General features: G+C 43.5%; 1 protein-coding gene across 1 annotated transcript; it reads left to right on the forward strand.

Moving 5' to 3' along the window:
- The first annotated feature begins 11,577 nt into the window (after positions 1–11,577).
- Positions 11,578–16,517, forward strand: LOC123148550 (disease resistance protein RGA5). Its single transcript, XM_044567987.1, has 6 exons — positions 11,578–11,790; positions 11,907–11,996; positions 12,588–12,659; positions 12,797–13,663; positions 14,021–15,990; positions 16,089–16,517. The coding sequence occupies exons 4-5, from the start codon at positions 12,831–12,833 to the stop codon at positions 15,960–15,962; spliced, it is 2,775 nt and encodes a 924-aa protein (XP_044423922.1). The 5' UTR covers positions 11,578–11,790; positions 11,907–11,996; positions 12,588–12,659; positions 12,797–12,830; the 3' UTR covers positions 15,963–15,990; positions 16,089–16,517.
- The last annotated feature ends 679 nt before the right edge of the window (positions 16,518–17,196 follow it).

Genomic DNA, 17,196 nt, shown 5'->3' on the forward strand with positions numbered 1-17,196 from the left:
TTGATAGATTCTGTTTTTCGTGTGTTGTTTGCTTATTTTGATGAATCTATGGCTAGTAATAAAGTTTATGAACCATAGAAAAGTTGGAATACAGTAGGTTTAACACCAATATAAATAAAGAATGAGTTCATTACAGTACCTTGAAGTGGTGGTTTAATTTCTTTTACTAACGGAGCTCTCGAAGATTTTCTTTTAAGTTTTGTGTTGTGAAGTTTTCAAGTTTTGGGTAAAGATTTGACGGATTATGGAACAAGGAGTGGCAAGAGACCAAGGTTGGGGATGCCCAAGGCACGCCAAGGTAAAATCCAAGGACACCAAAAATCCTAAGCTTGGGGATGCCCTGGAAGGCATCCCCTCTTTCGTCTTCGTCCATTGGTAACTTTACTTGGAGCTATTTTATTCGCCATATGATATGTGTTTTGCTTGGAGCGTCTTGTATGATTTGAGTCTTTTCTTTTTAGTTTACCAAAATAATCCTTTCTGTACACACCTTTTGGGAGAGACTCACATGAATTGGAATTTATTAGAATACTCTATGTGCTTCACTTATATCTTTTGAGCTATATAATTTTTGCTCTAGTGCTTTGCTTATATCTTTTAGAGCACGGCGGTAGTTCTATTTTATAGAAATAATTGATCTCTCATGCTTCACTTATATCATTTTGAGAGTCCTTTAGAACAGCATGGTAATTCACTTTGGTTACAAATTTTAAATGCTAAGAGAAGTTGTATGCTTGATAGATGGTTTTGAGATATAAAGGTGGTAATATTAGAAGTGTGCTAGTTGAGTAATTGTGAAATTGATGAATACTTGTGCTGAAGTTGGCAAGTCCCGTAGCATGCACGTATGGTAAACGTTATGTGACAAATTTGAAGCATGGGGTGTTCTTTGATTGCTTTCCTTATGAGTGGCGGTCGGGGACGAGCGATGGTCTTTTCCTACCAATCTATCCCCCTAGGAGCATGCGCGCAGTGCTTGGTTTTGATGACTTGTAGATTTTTGCAATAAGTATGTAAGTTCTTTATGACTAATGTTGAGTCCATAGATTATACACACTCTCACCCTTCCATCATTGCTAGCCTCTTCGGTACCGTGCATTGCCCTTTCTCACCTTGAGAGTTGGTGCAAACTTCGCCGGTGCATCCAAACCCCGTGATATGATACGCTCTATCACACATAAGCCTCCTTATATCTTCCTCAAAACAGCCACCATACCTACCTATTATGGCATTTCCATAGCCATTCCGAGATATATTGCCATGCAACTTTCCACCGTCCCATTTATTATGACACGCATCATCATTGTCATATTGCTTTGCATGATCATGTAGTTGAAATCGTATTTGTGGCAAAGCCACCGTTCATAATTTTTTCATACATATCACTCTTGATTCATCGCAATCTCGGTACACCGCCGGAGGCATTCACATAGAGTCATATTTTGTTCTAAGTATCGAGTTGTAATTCTTGAGTTGTAAGAAAATAAAAGTGTGATGATCATCATTAGAGCATTGTCCCATGTGAGGAAAGGATGATGGAGACTATGATTCCCCCACAAGTCGGGATGAGACTCCGGACGAAAAATAAAAAAAGGAAAGAAAAGAGGCCAAAAGAAAAGAAAAAAGAAGGCCCAAAAAATATAAATATAAATGAGAGAAAAAGAGAGAAGGGAAAATGTTACTATCCTTTTTTCGCACTTGTGCTTCAAAGTAGCACCATGATCTTCATGATAGAGAGTCTCTTATTTTGTCACTTTCATATACTAGTGGGAATTTTTCATTATAGAACTTGGCTTGTATATTCCAATGATGGGCTTCCTCAAATGCCCTAGGTCTTCATGAGCAAGCGAGTTGGATGCACACCCACTTAGTTTCTTTGATGAGCTTTCATATATTTATAGCTCTAGTGCATCCGTTGAATGGCAATCCCTACCCCTCGCATTGACATCAATCGGTGGGCATCTCATTAGCCCATTGATTAGCCGCGTCAATGTGAGACTTTCTCCCTTTTTGTCTTCTCACACAACCTCAATAATCACATTCTATTCCACCCATAGTGCTATGTCCATGGCTCGCGATCATATATTGCATGAAAGTTGAAAGAGTTTGAAAAGGCTAAGTATGAAACAATTGCTTGGCTTGTCATCGGGGTTGTGCATGATGAGAGCATTTTGTCTGATGAAAATCAAGCATGGCCAAACTATATGATTTTGTAGGGATAAGTTTTCTTTGGCTGTGGTATTTTGATAAGACATAATTGCTTGATTAACATACTTGGAGTATTACTATTTTTATGTCAACAATAAACTTTTATCTTGAATCTTTCGGATCTGAACATTCATGCCACAATAGAGAGAAATACATTGAAGAATATTCTAGAAAGCATTCCACATCAAAAAATTTGTTTTTATCATTTACCTACTCGAGGACGAGCATGAATTAAGCTTGGGGATGCTTGATACATCTCCAATGTATCTATAATTTTTGATTGTTCCATGCTATTATATTATCTGTTTTGGATGTTAATGGGCTTTATTTTACACTTTTATAATATTTTTGGGACTAACCTATTAACCGGAGGCCCAGCCCAAATTATTGTTTTTTGCCTATTTTAGTGTTTTGTAGAAAAGGAATATCAAACGTAGTCCAAACGGAATGAAACCTTCGGGAACGTGATTTTTGGAACAAACGTGATCCAGAGGACTTGGAGTGGACGTCAAGAAACAAACGAGGCGGCCACGAGGCAGGGGGCGCGCCTACCCCCTAGACGCGCCCTCCCCCCTCGTGGGCCCCTCGTGGCTCAACCGACCTACTTCTTTCTCCTATATATGTTCACATACCCCGAAAACATCCAGGAGCACCACGAAACCCTATTTCCACCGCCGCAACCTTCTGTACCCAAGAGATCCCATCTTGGGGCCTTTTCCGGAGCTCCGCTAGAGGGGGCATTGATTACGGAGGGCCTCTACATCAACTCCATGGCCCCTTCGATGATGTGTGAGTAGTTTACCTCAGACCTTCAGGTCCATAGCTAGTAGCTAGATGGCTTCTTCTCTCTTTTTGGATCTCAATACAAAGTTCTCCTCGATTCTCTTGGAGATCTATTCGATGTAATCTTCTTTTGCGGTGTGTTTGTCGAGATCCGATGAATTGTGGGTTTATGATCAAGTCTATCTATGAACAATATTTGAATCTTCTCTGAATTATTTTATGTATGATTGGTTTATCTTTGCAAGTCTCTTCGAAATATCAGTTTGGTTTGGCCTACTAGATTGATCTTTCTTGCAATGGGAGAAGTGCTTAGCTTTGGGTTCAATTTTGCAGTGCTAGATCTCAGTGACAGAAAGGGAAACGGCACGTATTGTATTGTTACCATCGAGGATAAAAATATGGGGTTTATATCATATTGCATGAGTTTATCCCTCTACATCATGTCATCTTGCTTAAGGCGTTACTCTGTTCTTATGAACTTAACACTCTAGATGCATGCTGGATAGCGGTCGATGTGTGGAGTAATAGTAGTAGATGCAGGCAGGAGTCGGTCTACTTGTCACGGACATGATGCCTATATACATGATCATACCTGGATATTCTCATAATTGTTCGCTTTTCTATCAATTGCTCGACAGTAATTTGTTCACCCACCGTAATACTTATGCTATCTTGAGAGAAGCCACTAGTGAAACCTATGGCCCCCGGGTCTATTTTCCATCATACAAGTTTCCAATCTATTTTATTTTGCAATCTTTACTTTTAATCTATATCATAAAAATATCAAAAATATTTATCTTATTATCATTATCTCTATCAGATCTCACTCTTGCAAGTGGCCGTGAAGGGATTGACAACCCCTTTATCACGTTGGTTGCGAGGTTCTTATTTGTTTGTGTAGGTATGAGGTGACTCACGCGTGGTCTCCTACTGGATTGATACCTTGATTCTCAAAAACCGAGGGAAAAGCTTATGCTGCTTTACAGCATCACCCTTTTCTCTTCAAGGGAAAACCAACGCAGTGCTCAAGAGGTAGCAGTAGGTACAACTAATTGTTTTGGTATTTTGCGTTTCCTACCCATAACTAAAGGTAGAAAACAAGAACGCAAAATAAAAACTACTTAGTGATAAAGCAAACAAGCACATACGAGAATATTCACCCCATGCTTTGACTCCCCGGCAACGGCCCCAGAAATAGGTCTTGATAACCCACAAGTATAGGGGATCAATTGTAGCCTCTTTCGATAAGTAAGAGTGTAGAACCCAACGAGGAGCTAAAGGTGGAACAAATATTCCCTCAAGTTCTATCGACCACCGATACAACTCTACGCACGCTTAACGTTTGCTTTACCTAGAACAAGTATGAAACTAGAAGTACTTTGTTGGTGTTTTTGGATAGGTTTGCAAGAATATAAAGTGCACGTAAATAATAAGTACGGGCTGTTTAGGTAAACAAGCAATAAAGTTAGTATAGCGAGTGTGGAAAAGTGGTGGTAGGATTTGCGAAATTGTTCCTAAGCAACTGACTACTTTACTAGACCGATAGCAAGTTTTATGTGGGAGAGGCCACTGTTAGCATGTCATCCCTGACTTGGTATTCTATGCACTTATGATTGGAACTATTAGCAAGCGTCTGCAACTACTAACATTCATTAAGGTAAAACCCAACCATAGCATTAAGATATATTGGTCCCCTTCAATCCCGTATGCATCAATTTCTATGCTAGGTTGAAACTTCTGTCACTCTTGCCCTCCAATACATAGTCCTATCAACATACAACTAACCCTATGGTGTGATCCACACGCGCGCTCATATGATGGGCACCAAAGGACAGCAACATAACCACAAGCAAATTAAATCAATCATAGTAATTCACCAATCACCGATAAGACAACGAAAATCTACTCAGACATCATAGGATGGCAACACATCATTGGATAATAATATGAAGCATAAAGCACCATGTTCAAGTAGAGGGTACAACGGGTTGCGGGAGAGTGGACCGCTGTAGATAGAGGGGGGAAGGTGATGGATATGTTCGTGGAGATGACGTAGGTGTTGGTGAAGATCGCGATGATGATGATGACCCCGGTGGCGTTCCGGCGCCACCGAAAGAGAGGGGGAGAGCCCCCCCCCTTCTTCTTCCTTGACCTCCTACCTAGATGGGAGAAGGGTTTCCCCTCTGGTCCTTGGTCTTCATGGCATGGGAGGGGCGAGAGCCCCTCCGAGATTGGATCTGTCTCTCTGTCTCTGTCTTTGTTTCTGTGCTCTTGGATTCTGCCCTTTCACCGTTTCTTATATATCCGGAGATCCGTAACTCCGATTGGATTGAAACCTTCGCCCAGAGTTTTCTCCAAAAATTAGCTTTCTTGCGGCCAAAGAGGAGCAGAAACCGCCTTACGGGGGGCCCACGAGGGTCAGGGGCACGCCCCCTGCCTCATGGCCCCCTCGAGCACCGTCTCGCATTGATTCTTCTTCCCATATTTCACAAATATTCCAAAATTATCCTCCGTCCGTTTTTATCCCGTTTGGACTCCGTTTGATATGAATTTTCTGCGAAACAAAAAAACATGCAACAAACAGGAACTGGCACTGGGCACTGGATCAATATGTTAGTCCCAAAAATAGTATAAAAAGTTGCCAAAAGTATATGAAAGTTGTAGAATATTGGCATGGAACAATCAAAAATTATAGATATGACAGAGACGTATCAGCCTCCTTAGCCCTTCCTATTAGAATTGCCAACATATCAACTACAATGTTGAACAAAATAGGAGACATCGGATCCCCTTGTCTCAGGCCCTTACGTGTCTGGAAATAATGACATATGTCGTCATTCACTTTAATTCTAACACTCCCTTTTTGCGTGAACGATTCTACCTGGCGTCGCCAGGCTTCATTAAAACCTTTCATACGCAAGGCCTGTTGAAGGAAAGGCCATTTGACTTTATCGTATGCTTTCTCGAAATCCACCTTAAAAACAACTCAATCTAGTTTTTTCGTGTGAATTTCATGGAGCGTTTAATGAAGGACCACAACCCCTTCTAGGATGTTTCTGTCCGGCATGAAAGCAGTTTGGGAATGCTGCACCAAAGAATGCGCAATCTGCGTGAGCCTATTAGTCCCAACCTTGGTGAAAATTTTGAAACTAAATTGAAAAGACAGATCGGCTTGAACTGCTCAATTCTCACAGCCTCTGTTTTCTTAGGAAGCAATGTTATTGTTCCAAAATTCAAGTGAAATAACTGAAGTTGTCCAGGGAATAAATCATGGAACATTGGTAGCAAATCCCCCGTAATAATATGCCAACACTTTTTATAGAATTCGGCCGGAAATCCATCCGGCCCTAGAGCCTTATTGTTTTTCATCTGTGTAATGGCTTCAAACACCTCTTTCTCCAAAAACGGGGCAATCAAAATATCATTCTCATCAGCAGTAAATTGAGGCACATCCTCAATCCTGGACTCATCCAGGGATACACAATTATCCTCCGGAGGCCCAAACAACTGCTTGTAGTATTCGGTTATGTATAATTTTAGGTTTTCCTGTCTTAAAATCGTTCCTTCATCTTGTTCAAGCTGAAAGATCCTCTTTTTTCTGTGCTTGCCATTAGCGATCATGTGAAAGAATTGAGTGTTCGTGTCCCCCTGAACAACTTTGCGAACCTTAGCTCGCAGCGCCCACTTTAATTCCTCTTCACGGAGAAGCTCTTTCAACCTCATCTCCGCCTCCAGTTTAGCATGAAGCTCCGTGGCTTGCAAAATTGTGGACTCGGCTTTTAAATCTAGGGACTGAATAAGTGTAAGGAGCCTTTCCTTTTCGACCTTATAAATCCCACTAAGATGCTTAGCCCACCCACGTAAGAAACTTCTCAAATGCCTTATCTTATTCTGCCATCGCTCAACCTAAGTCCTACCTCCTGCATCCTTAGCCCATTCCCTGGCTATCAGATTCAAGAAGACTTCTCGTTCAAACCATGCCAGCTCAAATGAAAAGAAGTTTTTGTTCCCCATGTGGGGTGGCTCACCCGAGTCCACAAATAAAGATGTGTGATCGGAAATTCCACGCGAGAGTGCCTGGACCGTTACCAAAGGAAATTTTGTTCCCATACGACGCTCGCTAGAACTCGATCCAGCTTCTCAAACATCAGATTTGGCAAAGCATTAGCCCAGGTAAATTTTCTACCCAAAAGCTCTATCTCTCTCTGATCCAAGCTTTCAATAATGGTATTAAACATAAACGACCATCTGCCGTTGAAGTTATCATTGTTCTTTTCCTCTCTCCTCCTAATGATATTGAAATCACCCCCAACCAGAATTGGGAGCTGCTCAGAGCCGTAAATTCGAACAAGATCCGCCAAGAACTCTGGTTTGAGCTCGGGTTGCGCGGCACCATAAACCGCCACCAGAGCCCAATTAAACCCATCAGCTTTCGACCTAACCCGAAACTTAACTGCGAAATCTCCTATCACTACACTTTGGACTTCCAGCGAATCGCATCTCACTCCTAGTAAGATCCCACCCGATCTTCCTCTCGGAGGCAGGCAGTGCCAATCGAAATCGACACCTCCCGATAAAGTACTGAGAAACTGGGGCGAAAAATTATCTCTAGCAGTTTTCAAGAGAGCAATAAAATTCAATCTATGCTCGATAGACGCATCTGCAAGAAACCTTCTTTTAGCCAAGTCTTTCAGACCTCTGCTATTTCAAAAGATTCCTTTCATATTTCATCATGAAATTTTTTAATAGTACGGATCCTAGCACTCCTACGCACCGCTGAAGCAGGGTAGATCTTCCGCTTCCACTTGCTTTTAGGTTTGTTTTGATCCTCCACCCGGTCCTCACAACCGGGCTCAGTGGATCGAACTACCGCAGCCTCAAGAGTGTCATCCTCTTCCTCTGACCCAGGAATGGATGGTACAAGATCCGCACAAAAATTATCGAGCACACTGACCTCCAACGCATCGATATCTACATCATTCATGGGTTTTACATAATGTATATATCATTAAAAAATCAATTTGATATATCTGTATGTTCTTTCCATGGCTTGAGTCAGCTTTATCTTTCATCTTGAATGATTTGGACAGGTCATAGAAAGCTGAAGATCACATACATTTCATTTAACTTATGTTTGCTATTGTTACAGCTGATATATATGTATGATTTTTCGATGCCTCGAGTCCACTTTATGTTTCATCTTGAATGCATTGAAATAATCAACAAGTTGTGGAAAGCTGAGAAACACATACACTTAACTTATGTTGGCTATCGGTTACAGCTGAACTAAGTTGCATCGAAACTTGTACCAAGTGGCAGACTTGTTTTTGGACACTACAAACCCAACATTTGCTAGAGCTGAGATGCATCCAGTCACATATTGATGAGGTGTTCGCTGCTCGTCAATGGTATAGCACTCCCTCTATAACTTTTTATAAGACGTTTTTAGACACTGCTATAGACTCTAAAAACGTCTTTTAAAAGTTACAGAGGGAGTAGCAGCAACAGGGTGTTAGTGTCTTTCAATGGTAACAAATACGAAGGGGTTTCCTGGCGTAGTGGTTTCACAAAAGCAAATGCATTGGATTCGTCAGACAGAGCATAGCTTACTCTAGAATAGAATTTGTCTCTTGATTAAACAGGGCATGTCTCTCTCTCCTCCTCCCTCCCTCTCTCTCTTTCTCTCTTGATAAGAACAATGCATCTCTTTTTTCCTATATTGTATCACATTTCGTACTTGTGTACGCTAATCCGGAGTAGTTTATGCATATGCAATCACGTTACATAGATCGATGATGCGACCAGATCCGTTCTTACCGCCGACCAACTGAGTCGCTAGCGGACTGATTTACGGGTTAACTAATGCCTAGTGACGGGTGATGCATAGTGAATCGGACTATAAACTCAAAAGTAGTGCTCTAATCCATGGGTTAAGGCAAGCATCATGCACTTAGGCGTGCGGACAAGCGCTACATGCAAGCCCCAACGCCCGCTTGCACGTTACTAGTAGCCTGGTCATAGTGGAAGTAACATAGATAGTAACATACATGTCACATAAGCAAAAAAGATGATGTCTCAGGTAATTAATGAAGAAAAAGACAAATGGAGTAATATAATATGTTACCATCATATAGCGGTTTCCAATGCAAAATGAGACTATAAAGTAATAAATAAGATGATGCATAACACTACACATATGTTATTACCCACTATAAAAATAGTAACATAGATTAATAATATATGTATATTACTAGTCTAAATTACTCCCTACTATGATCAGCCGTACTAGATTCTTTATTCCCATGAACCTTTTGGGAGCAACGCACACATAGCGCCTATACACCACCGCCCACACACCCAGACAAGTACTCTAGAGTAAAAAATGTACGTATATACTTAGTCCCGGCCGACATGGTGCACGCATTGGGTGACGGCGTCACGTGCCGTACACGCCTAACCACGTACGTGCACGTGATGGGCTGTACAACTTTTGACTCGGTGCATGCATCGGCGTGTATGGCATCACGTGCATGCATCCATGTGTGTTTGAAATCACCACGAGTAGATCAGGCCAACTCTACCGTGCGACTGCAAACGAACGTCCGTTTTGTTCGGATTTTGTCCGTTTGGATATAGATTTGAAGTCGTGTCCGGACGTCTCCTGCGATGGCCGTGCACCCAGCACGCGGACGTATCCTTTTGCCCCATTCTGTCCGCCAGGGCCAAAAATGTCCAAATTTTCATCAAAACTAGTTTCCAACCCAAATATTTGTCTGAAAATTAAAATAATTTTACAACCCAATTGAAATTGTCTTTAATAAAATAGTTTTACAACCAAATCGAAATTGTCTTGACTAATATAAAATGGACCAATACATCTATTGGTTGCCAATGTGATTCCACACGTGCTCAACCAAGTCATTTTAAAGATTCAAATGAGTGTGTCAATCACGCATCTCATGATGGAATTGGGCAAATTGTTCAAATATGGCCGGGTTTTGATGCAGGGGCTCAATATTTCCACCTTGATAGTCAAATCCTTGGTCAAAGATACTCTCATCACCCTCGTCCTCGACGATCATGTTGTGCATGATCACACAAGCAGTCATCACCTCCCAAAGCTTCCTTTCATCCCATGATAGTGCAGGGTTTGGAACGATACCCCACCGGGATTGAAGCACACCAAAAGCACGTTTCCACATCCTTTCTAACACTCTTTTGCATTTGGGCAAATCTCTTTCTCTTCTCACCTTGGGGGTTCGAGATTGTCTTTACAAAAGTTGACCACTGAGGATATATACCATCTGCTAGATAGTATCCCTTGTTGTAATGGTGGCCGTTGATCTTAAAGTTGACAGGTGGGGAGTGGCCTTCTGCAAGTCTCGCGAAGACTAGAGAACGCTGCAGCACGTTGATATCATTGTGAGAACCTGCCATGCCGAAGAAAGAATGCTATATCCAAAGATCCTGTGATGCCACCGCTTCTAATATGATAGTGCACGCCTTAACATGCCCTTTGTACTGGCCCTGCCAAGCAAATGGACAGTTCTTCCACTCCCAGTGCATACAATCTATGCTGCTAAGCATGCCTGGAAAGCCTCTAGCTGCGTTGGTCGTCAACAATCTCTCTGTATCAGCGGCAGTTGGCTGCCTCAAGTACTCTGGGCCAAACACCTCGATCACAGCATGGCAAAACTTGTACATTGACATCAGACATGTTGTCTCACTCATAAGCACATACTCATCCACAGATCGTCTGGAATTCCATATGCATGAAGAGAGGGGTGTTGACAAAGTAATCAGCATAGAGCAGGACGTGACCTCTCTCCCTGTTGCGGTTCAGGTTGGGAGCACGGCCAGAGAGTGACCCCCTGTACCGAGGAAGCTGCCGTTGAATGTGGTCGTGAACGACCAATGCAGCCACCACAATATCTTCATCATCCGACGACGAATCGTCCAATGAACAAAGGAAGTGACGGAAGAAAAACTCGTCTCCACTGTCCATACCTTTGTGGGCAAAATGCCGAACACCTTGCGGGCGTGATGGCGAAGAGGCCGCGATGATCACCTCGACGCAGCAGGGGCGGTTGCCGGCCGGCTACTGGCCGCTGTGGAGCTCTCGTCGGAAGCTGCCGAGGACGCCGTGGTGCGTCGTCGACGGTCCTGTCCCCTCTGCAACCAGCAAAGACGGCGACGGTCAAACCTCCGATCAATGACCAAAACTACGGCCAAGGCGCGGGCGTGGTGGCGGCCATGTCGAGACGTGGTATGGTAGGGACGGCCGGGGGCTGCGCGGTGAGGAGGCGGCCGGAGAATAGCGGCGGCGCCGACGACAGGGCGGGGCGGGAGAGAGAGGGTGAAAGCGTTGGGAGCGGAGGGACTGCTAGTGTCTCCGACAGGCGGGCCACGGGGGGACAAGGGCGTGCGTCCAGGCCATCCGCGCGCGTCCGTTTCACCCAAAACCGAGCACAAGTTTGGGCTGAGGATGGGTCAAAAACGGACGAAATCCGGACATTTGTCCGTTTAAGGCCGTGCGCTGGGCCGCGCTATTTGTTCGTTTTATCTCAAACGGACGAGGGCGGACAGGATACGGTCGCGCGGTGGAGTTGGCCTCAGTGTGTTGAATGAACGCAAACCTTACGGACACACAGACGAGACGACCACAAATCACTCCGGCCGGTCGTATCCACACTGCTAGTGCTACTTGCTGCCGCTTCTTTCCTTGGTCTCTCGTTGTTCTCTGCGGCGACTAGACTACAGTGGGTCTCCCCACAATCTGCGGCGGCGACGGCGTCGAAGGTACTCTTCCTTCGACTCGTCCCCTCCCCTTCCTCCTCTGTTCCATACATTTCCTTGGATCTAGTTAGCGTACAGCTCTCTCCTCTTTTTCATTCTTTGTGGTTTTCATGTTGCAGAGCTCGATCTGTTCAACGTTCGCTCAGCAGAGGCGAAGAGTTGCTGTTCGCTGTTCTTCAGGATGCTCTTCTTCGATTGAGCCAAGCCAGGTGATGCCCTTTTTCTATTTTTATTTTGCCCTCTGTCACAAGTTCAGATTTTGCTCATCCTGAGAAGTGGAAACGATTGTGTTCCCACTACGGCCGTGCGTGTAGATCCAGAGCAAGGGGAGGATCAGATCTTGCTCCATCTGTTTCTCCCCTCCTTATTAATCTCTTGTTTGCTACTAGTATTTCTTTTACTGTATAATTATATTACAGTAAAAGTGTTTAAATATGTACATTAGGAAAAAGAAAAAGGAATAAGATAAAATAAAGCAAAGAGAAAAAAATGGTCAGTGGCCAGAGCTTAGTATATCTATCCATGTTCTGAGGGGTGCTGCATTTTTTCTTTTCACTCTGTTCAGCTTTTCCAAACAAAATCAGATCATGCTTTACCGAACAAATTAGTATCTGAAAACAATTAGTACTATATCTAGTTTTTCCAAACAAAATCAGATCATGCTTTTCCAAACAAATTAGTAGTACCACGAGCTGTTACTTTCACAAAACACAAATGTCTATCTTTTGCTCATCCGGTGGTTCTCTGAAAACAGTTAGTATGATTTTTTGCTGATTCTGACATGAATGTATTATTTGCAGAATTGGATCTATATTCTCCAGTAGTTCATCTTGGGTTGCTGCAAATTGGATTTGAAGGAGCTGCTATTCAAGGTACCCATCTTCTGCTTCTGCTTCTGCGTTGGAAAGAAACAATGCATATGCGCTATGTTTACAGTCACTTTCACCAACCAATCAGGTTCAGGTTTTGCTCATTCTGTCTTTTGAAAACCATCATGTTTGCATTACAGAATTTCGACCCAAGGACAAATAAAATATCGAGGTATGGAGGCCGCTGCTGGGGCGTTGAGCCCTGTCCTCCGTAAGCTCGGTGAGCTGCTCGCCGGAGAATACAACCTGGAGAAGCGAGTAAAGAAAGGTGTACAATCACTTCGTACAGAACTGGAGATGATACACGCCGTACTTCGTGAGGTTGGCAAGGTGCCACTGGATCAGCTCCAGGAGCCGGTCCGGATTTGGGCTGGCAAGGTGAGAGACCTCTCTTGCGACATGGAAGACGCTGTTGATGACTTTCTGGTGCGTGTGGATGAGGGTCCAAGCAGCAAGCCAACGAACATGAGGAATCGTGTCAAGAAGTTCCTCAAGAAGACCACCAAATTGTTTGGTAATGGCAAAGCACTTCATCAAATCTCTAGTGCCATCAAAGAAGCTGAGGACCTTGCCACGGAGTTGGTGGGGCTGCGTAAAAAGTATGAGCTTGACATGCGTAGCACTAGCAATGGTGCTACCATTGACCCTCGTGTGTTAGCTCTGCACAAAGATGTAGGGGAGCTTGTTGGCGTTGACTGCACAAGGGATGAGCTTATCAAAACACTGATTTGTGAGGACGGGAGTTCCAAGGAGCAATTGAAGACCATCTCTATTGTTGGTGTTGGTGGGCTAGGCAAGACAACACTCACCAAAGCAGTCTATGAGAAGATCAAAGCCCAATTTGATCGTGTGGCTTTTGTCCCAGTGGGTCAGAACCCAGATATCAAAAAAGTTTTCAAGGACTTACTCTATGAACTTGACAATGAAAAGTTCAGTGACATTCATAATACAACACGGGATGAAAATCTACTCATCAAGCAAATCAGTGATTACCTTGTGGATAAGAGGTATTCATCACGTAGTGCCTGTGTCCTTTTGTATACATTTCGGAAATGTGTGAAGTAGTGAGATGTATACTGAGTTTCATATCTTCATTCCTTATTTGTTATACTTTTATATCTGTAGTATTCCATTTCTTTTTAAGCAAATTCGGTTTCTTTCTTTTTTGCACAGTTGCCTTATTTTTGTCAGTCCTGTATACTTTTAAGCAATTTCTGTTGCATTTCTTAATATTTTTGCATGCATATCCTTAGTGGTTATATAATCCTGTGGTTTGCTTTAGTACCTTATAGTTTATCCTTGTTACAAAATTCAGTTGTATGTAGATGACTTGACAACTAATGCTATCAAAATTATTGGCATAGGTACCTCATCGTAATCGATGATATATGGGAAGAAGAAATATGGAGATTTATAAATTGTGCTTTGTATAAAAACAACCTCCGTAGTCGGGTAATCACAACAACCCGCAATGTGAGCGTGTCTGAAGCATGTCTCTCTTCTAGTGATGACATGATTCACAAAATGAAACCTCTTTCTGATGAAGACTCGCAGATACTCTTCCATAGAAGAATATTTCAAAGCGAAGTGAAATGTCCAGAAGATTTGCAAGCAGTATCAAGAGAGATATTGAAGAAATGTGGTGGTGTACCATTAGCCATCATTACAATATCTAGCCTTCTAGTCAGTAACCAAAGGATAAAGCAGAAAGAAGAATGGATGCATGTGCACAGTTCGATGGGCCGTGGAGTTACAGAAGGTGGTATTGTGAAGGACATGAAGAGGATATTATCACTCAGCTATTTTGATTTGCCTTCGCATCTAAAGACTTGTTTGTTATACCTAAGCATCTTTCCTGAAGACTTTGAGATTAAGAGAGATTGGCTGATATGGAAGTGGCTTGCTGAAGGGTTTATCCAATGTGACAAAGAAGAAACCAGGCTGTTTGAGATCGGAGAGAGCTACTTCAACGAGCTTATGAACAGGAGCTTGATCCAGCCAGCACAAATCAATTTGGACGGAACCGTAGTAACCTGTCGAATACATGATATGGTGCTTGATCTTATATGCTCACTGTCAAATGAGGAGAATTTTGTCTCCATATTGGATAATGTTCAGTGGCATGCACCTAATCTGCAAAGGAAATTCCGCAGGCTATCACTTCATAATATCAAGGCAACAGTTCAGAACCACCAGTTTGGTAGCACTAGCCTGTCAAAAGTGAGGACCTTTGCTGTTTTTTCTCTTGTTACTTGTGATTGGTTGCCATCTCTCTCAAGCTTTCAATTTTTGCGTGTGCTTGATCTTGGAAATTGTGGCAGCAATGAAAGTAGCTCTGGTATCAGCCTCAAGTATGTAGGGAATTTAATTCACCTAAGGTACCTAGGGCTCATGTATGCAGATGTTTGCGAACTCCCAATGGACATAGGCAAGTTGCAGCTTTTACAGACACTGGATGTAAGAGGCACTAGTATAAAAGAATTACCTGCAAGTGTTGTACAGCTCAGAAATTTGATATGCCTATATGTCAATTATAGGGTGAGGCTGCCAAAAGGAATGGGGAGCTTGATGTCCCTTGAAGTGCTGGAACGAGTAGGCTTATCCTCGTCTCCTCACATTGCGGAAGAGCTGAGCCATCTGACAGAGGTTAGGACACTCGGTGTTGACTGTTATAACATGGACGAGGATCTGATTGATATATTAATCAAGTCTCTAGGCAACCTGCACAAATTGCAAAATCTGCGTATTCATAGTGGTGGCGGATTGATGGATCGCATATGTGAAAGCTGGGTGCCCCCTCCAAACCTCCGTAGTAGCATCTTTTCTTCTTCGTGGTTCTCGCGACTTCCAAAGTGGGTTAATTCAAGTTCGCTTCCCCACCTCTCCACCCTGGAAATAGAAGTGGAAGAACTGCAAGGGGATGACATTCAGATCATTGGGATGCTGCCTGCTCTTCTGTTTCTGCGGCTGCGTGCAAGTCGCGTGATGGGAAGGTTGGCTGTGAGGGCCGATGCATTCCCATCTGCGAGATGCTGCAAGTTCTTGGGGTTTCTGACTTCGCCGTGCCTTTTTCCACCTGGAGCTATGCCAAGGGTTCAGCGGTTTGAGTTCTGCGTCTCCGCACTGTCGATCGCGAGTGGTGAGGTTGACTGCGGCATGGGCCACCTCCCTTCTCTCGAGCATGTTGAGGTTTGGCTGGAGCGTGAGAATTCCAGCGATGAAGAGATGGAGACAGCCAAGGCTTGGCTGACGCGCGCAGCACAAGCCCATCCAAAACTTCCCACCATTGACATCCTTGACTGTTGAGTGCTGACATGCCTTTGCCGCTAGTAAGGTATGGTATACTCATCTGAGCAACCATGAATTGTCTTTTTCCTGAATACGCTCATTACCACATTGTTTGATTTATCCCTCTTACTTTCCCAATTTCAGGGCTTGAACAAGATCCTGGAGTCAGGTACTGTACTTCCATCAGTTGCCGTGGATGCTGTTCCAACATTTCGATAGGCAACAAACAATTCACTGTGCCGTCGCAATCACCAACAATTCATTGTACCTCCGGAACTCCCAATAAACGAAGGCTTATTCTCTCCAACGTATGTTCAGATTCTGCCCTTTGTTAGATGGAGGCTTCCGCATGATTGTTCATGATCAGCTATTTACTTCTCCTGCATGTGCTTTCAGAAACGCAGCACCTCCTTTCCTTTATTCATTCAGTCTTTTAAGAACTAGTACAATAAAAGTTTGCATTCAGTTGGCACTATTTGTAGCAGTACTGCCTCTACGTGTATTTGATTGTTCACATACAGCGTCATTTTGTTCTTACTGGCTTATTAATTAAGAGTTGGCTTGTTTTGCTTTGCTTGGCACTGGCTTATTCAGTCAAGACTCGTACAATGAAAGGTCCTTGGTTGAACTCCAGCCGTAGCTCCAGATCTGCTTCATGTTTCGCGTAACTCCCTCTTTCGGTTCGTCTGGATTCTGGAACATATTTTCTAGATTTTCAATCGATTATCTAGCTAGAAATGGGCATGTGTCTCATAAACCGGAAGAGAGGGCCTGATCAAGAGCTCAAGAAGTTGAGGAGCAAACTCTGCTATCACCTACCGGAAGAGAGGGCCTGATCAAGAGCGCAAGAAGTTGAGGAGCAAACTCTGCTATCACCCGACCCGGGGGAGCAGTCGCCGTGGTCGAGAACAAATTCTGAATCTCTGCTTGCACAGGCAACGGCCACAAGCAACGGCCACAAGCAGTGTGGAGCTCTTCACAGGCAACGGCCACAAGCCTTTTCACGGAGGTAGAGATGTCGCAGCTCTCTAGAGGCCCCTCTCAAGCCGAGTTTGTTTCAAGGAGAGGGGAATGTTATTGTTAGGAATCTCTCCTGACCGTAACGCACTCTGGCTCTGCACGCTCATACATCCACCTTGTAATTCCCTGCGTGGTTGAGTGAGTTGGGTAGAGGATTGCTAACAGGATTCATCCAGCTCCGATGGCTAATTTACAGAGGAATAAACCCCACCAAAAAATTTTGTTACAAGAT

Source organism: Triticum aestivum, chromosome 7A (genome assembly GCF_018294505.1).
Source record: "Triticum aestivum cultivar Chinese Spring chromosome 7A, IWGSC CS RefSeq v2.1, whole genome shotgun sequence".
NCBI lineage: Eukaryota > Viridiplantae > Streptophyta > Magnoliopsida > Poales > Poaceae > Triticum > Triticum aestivum.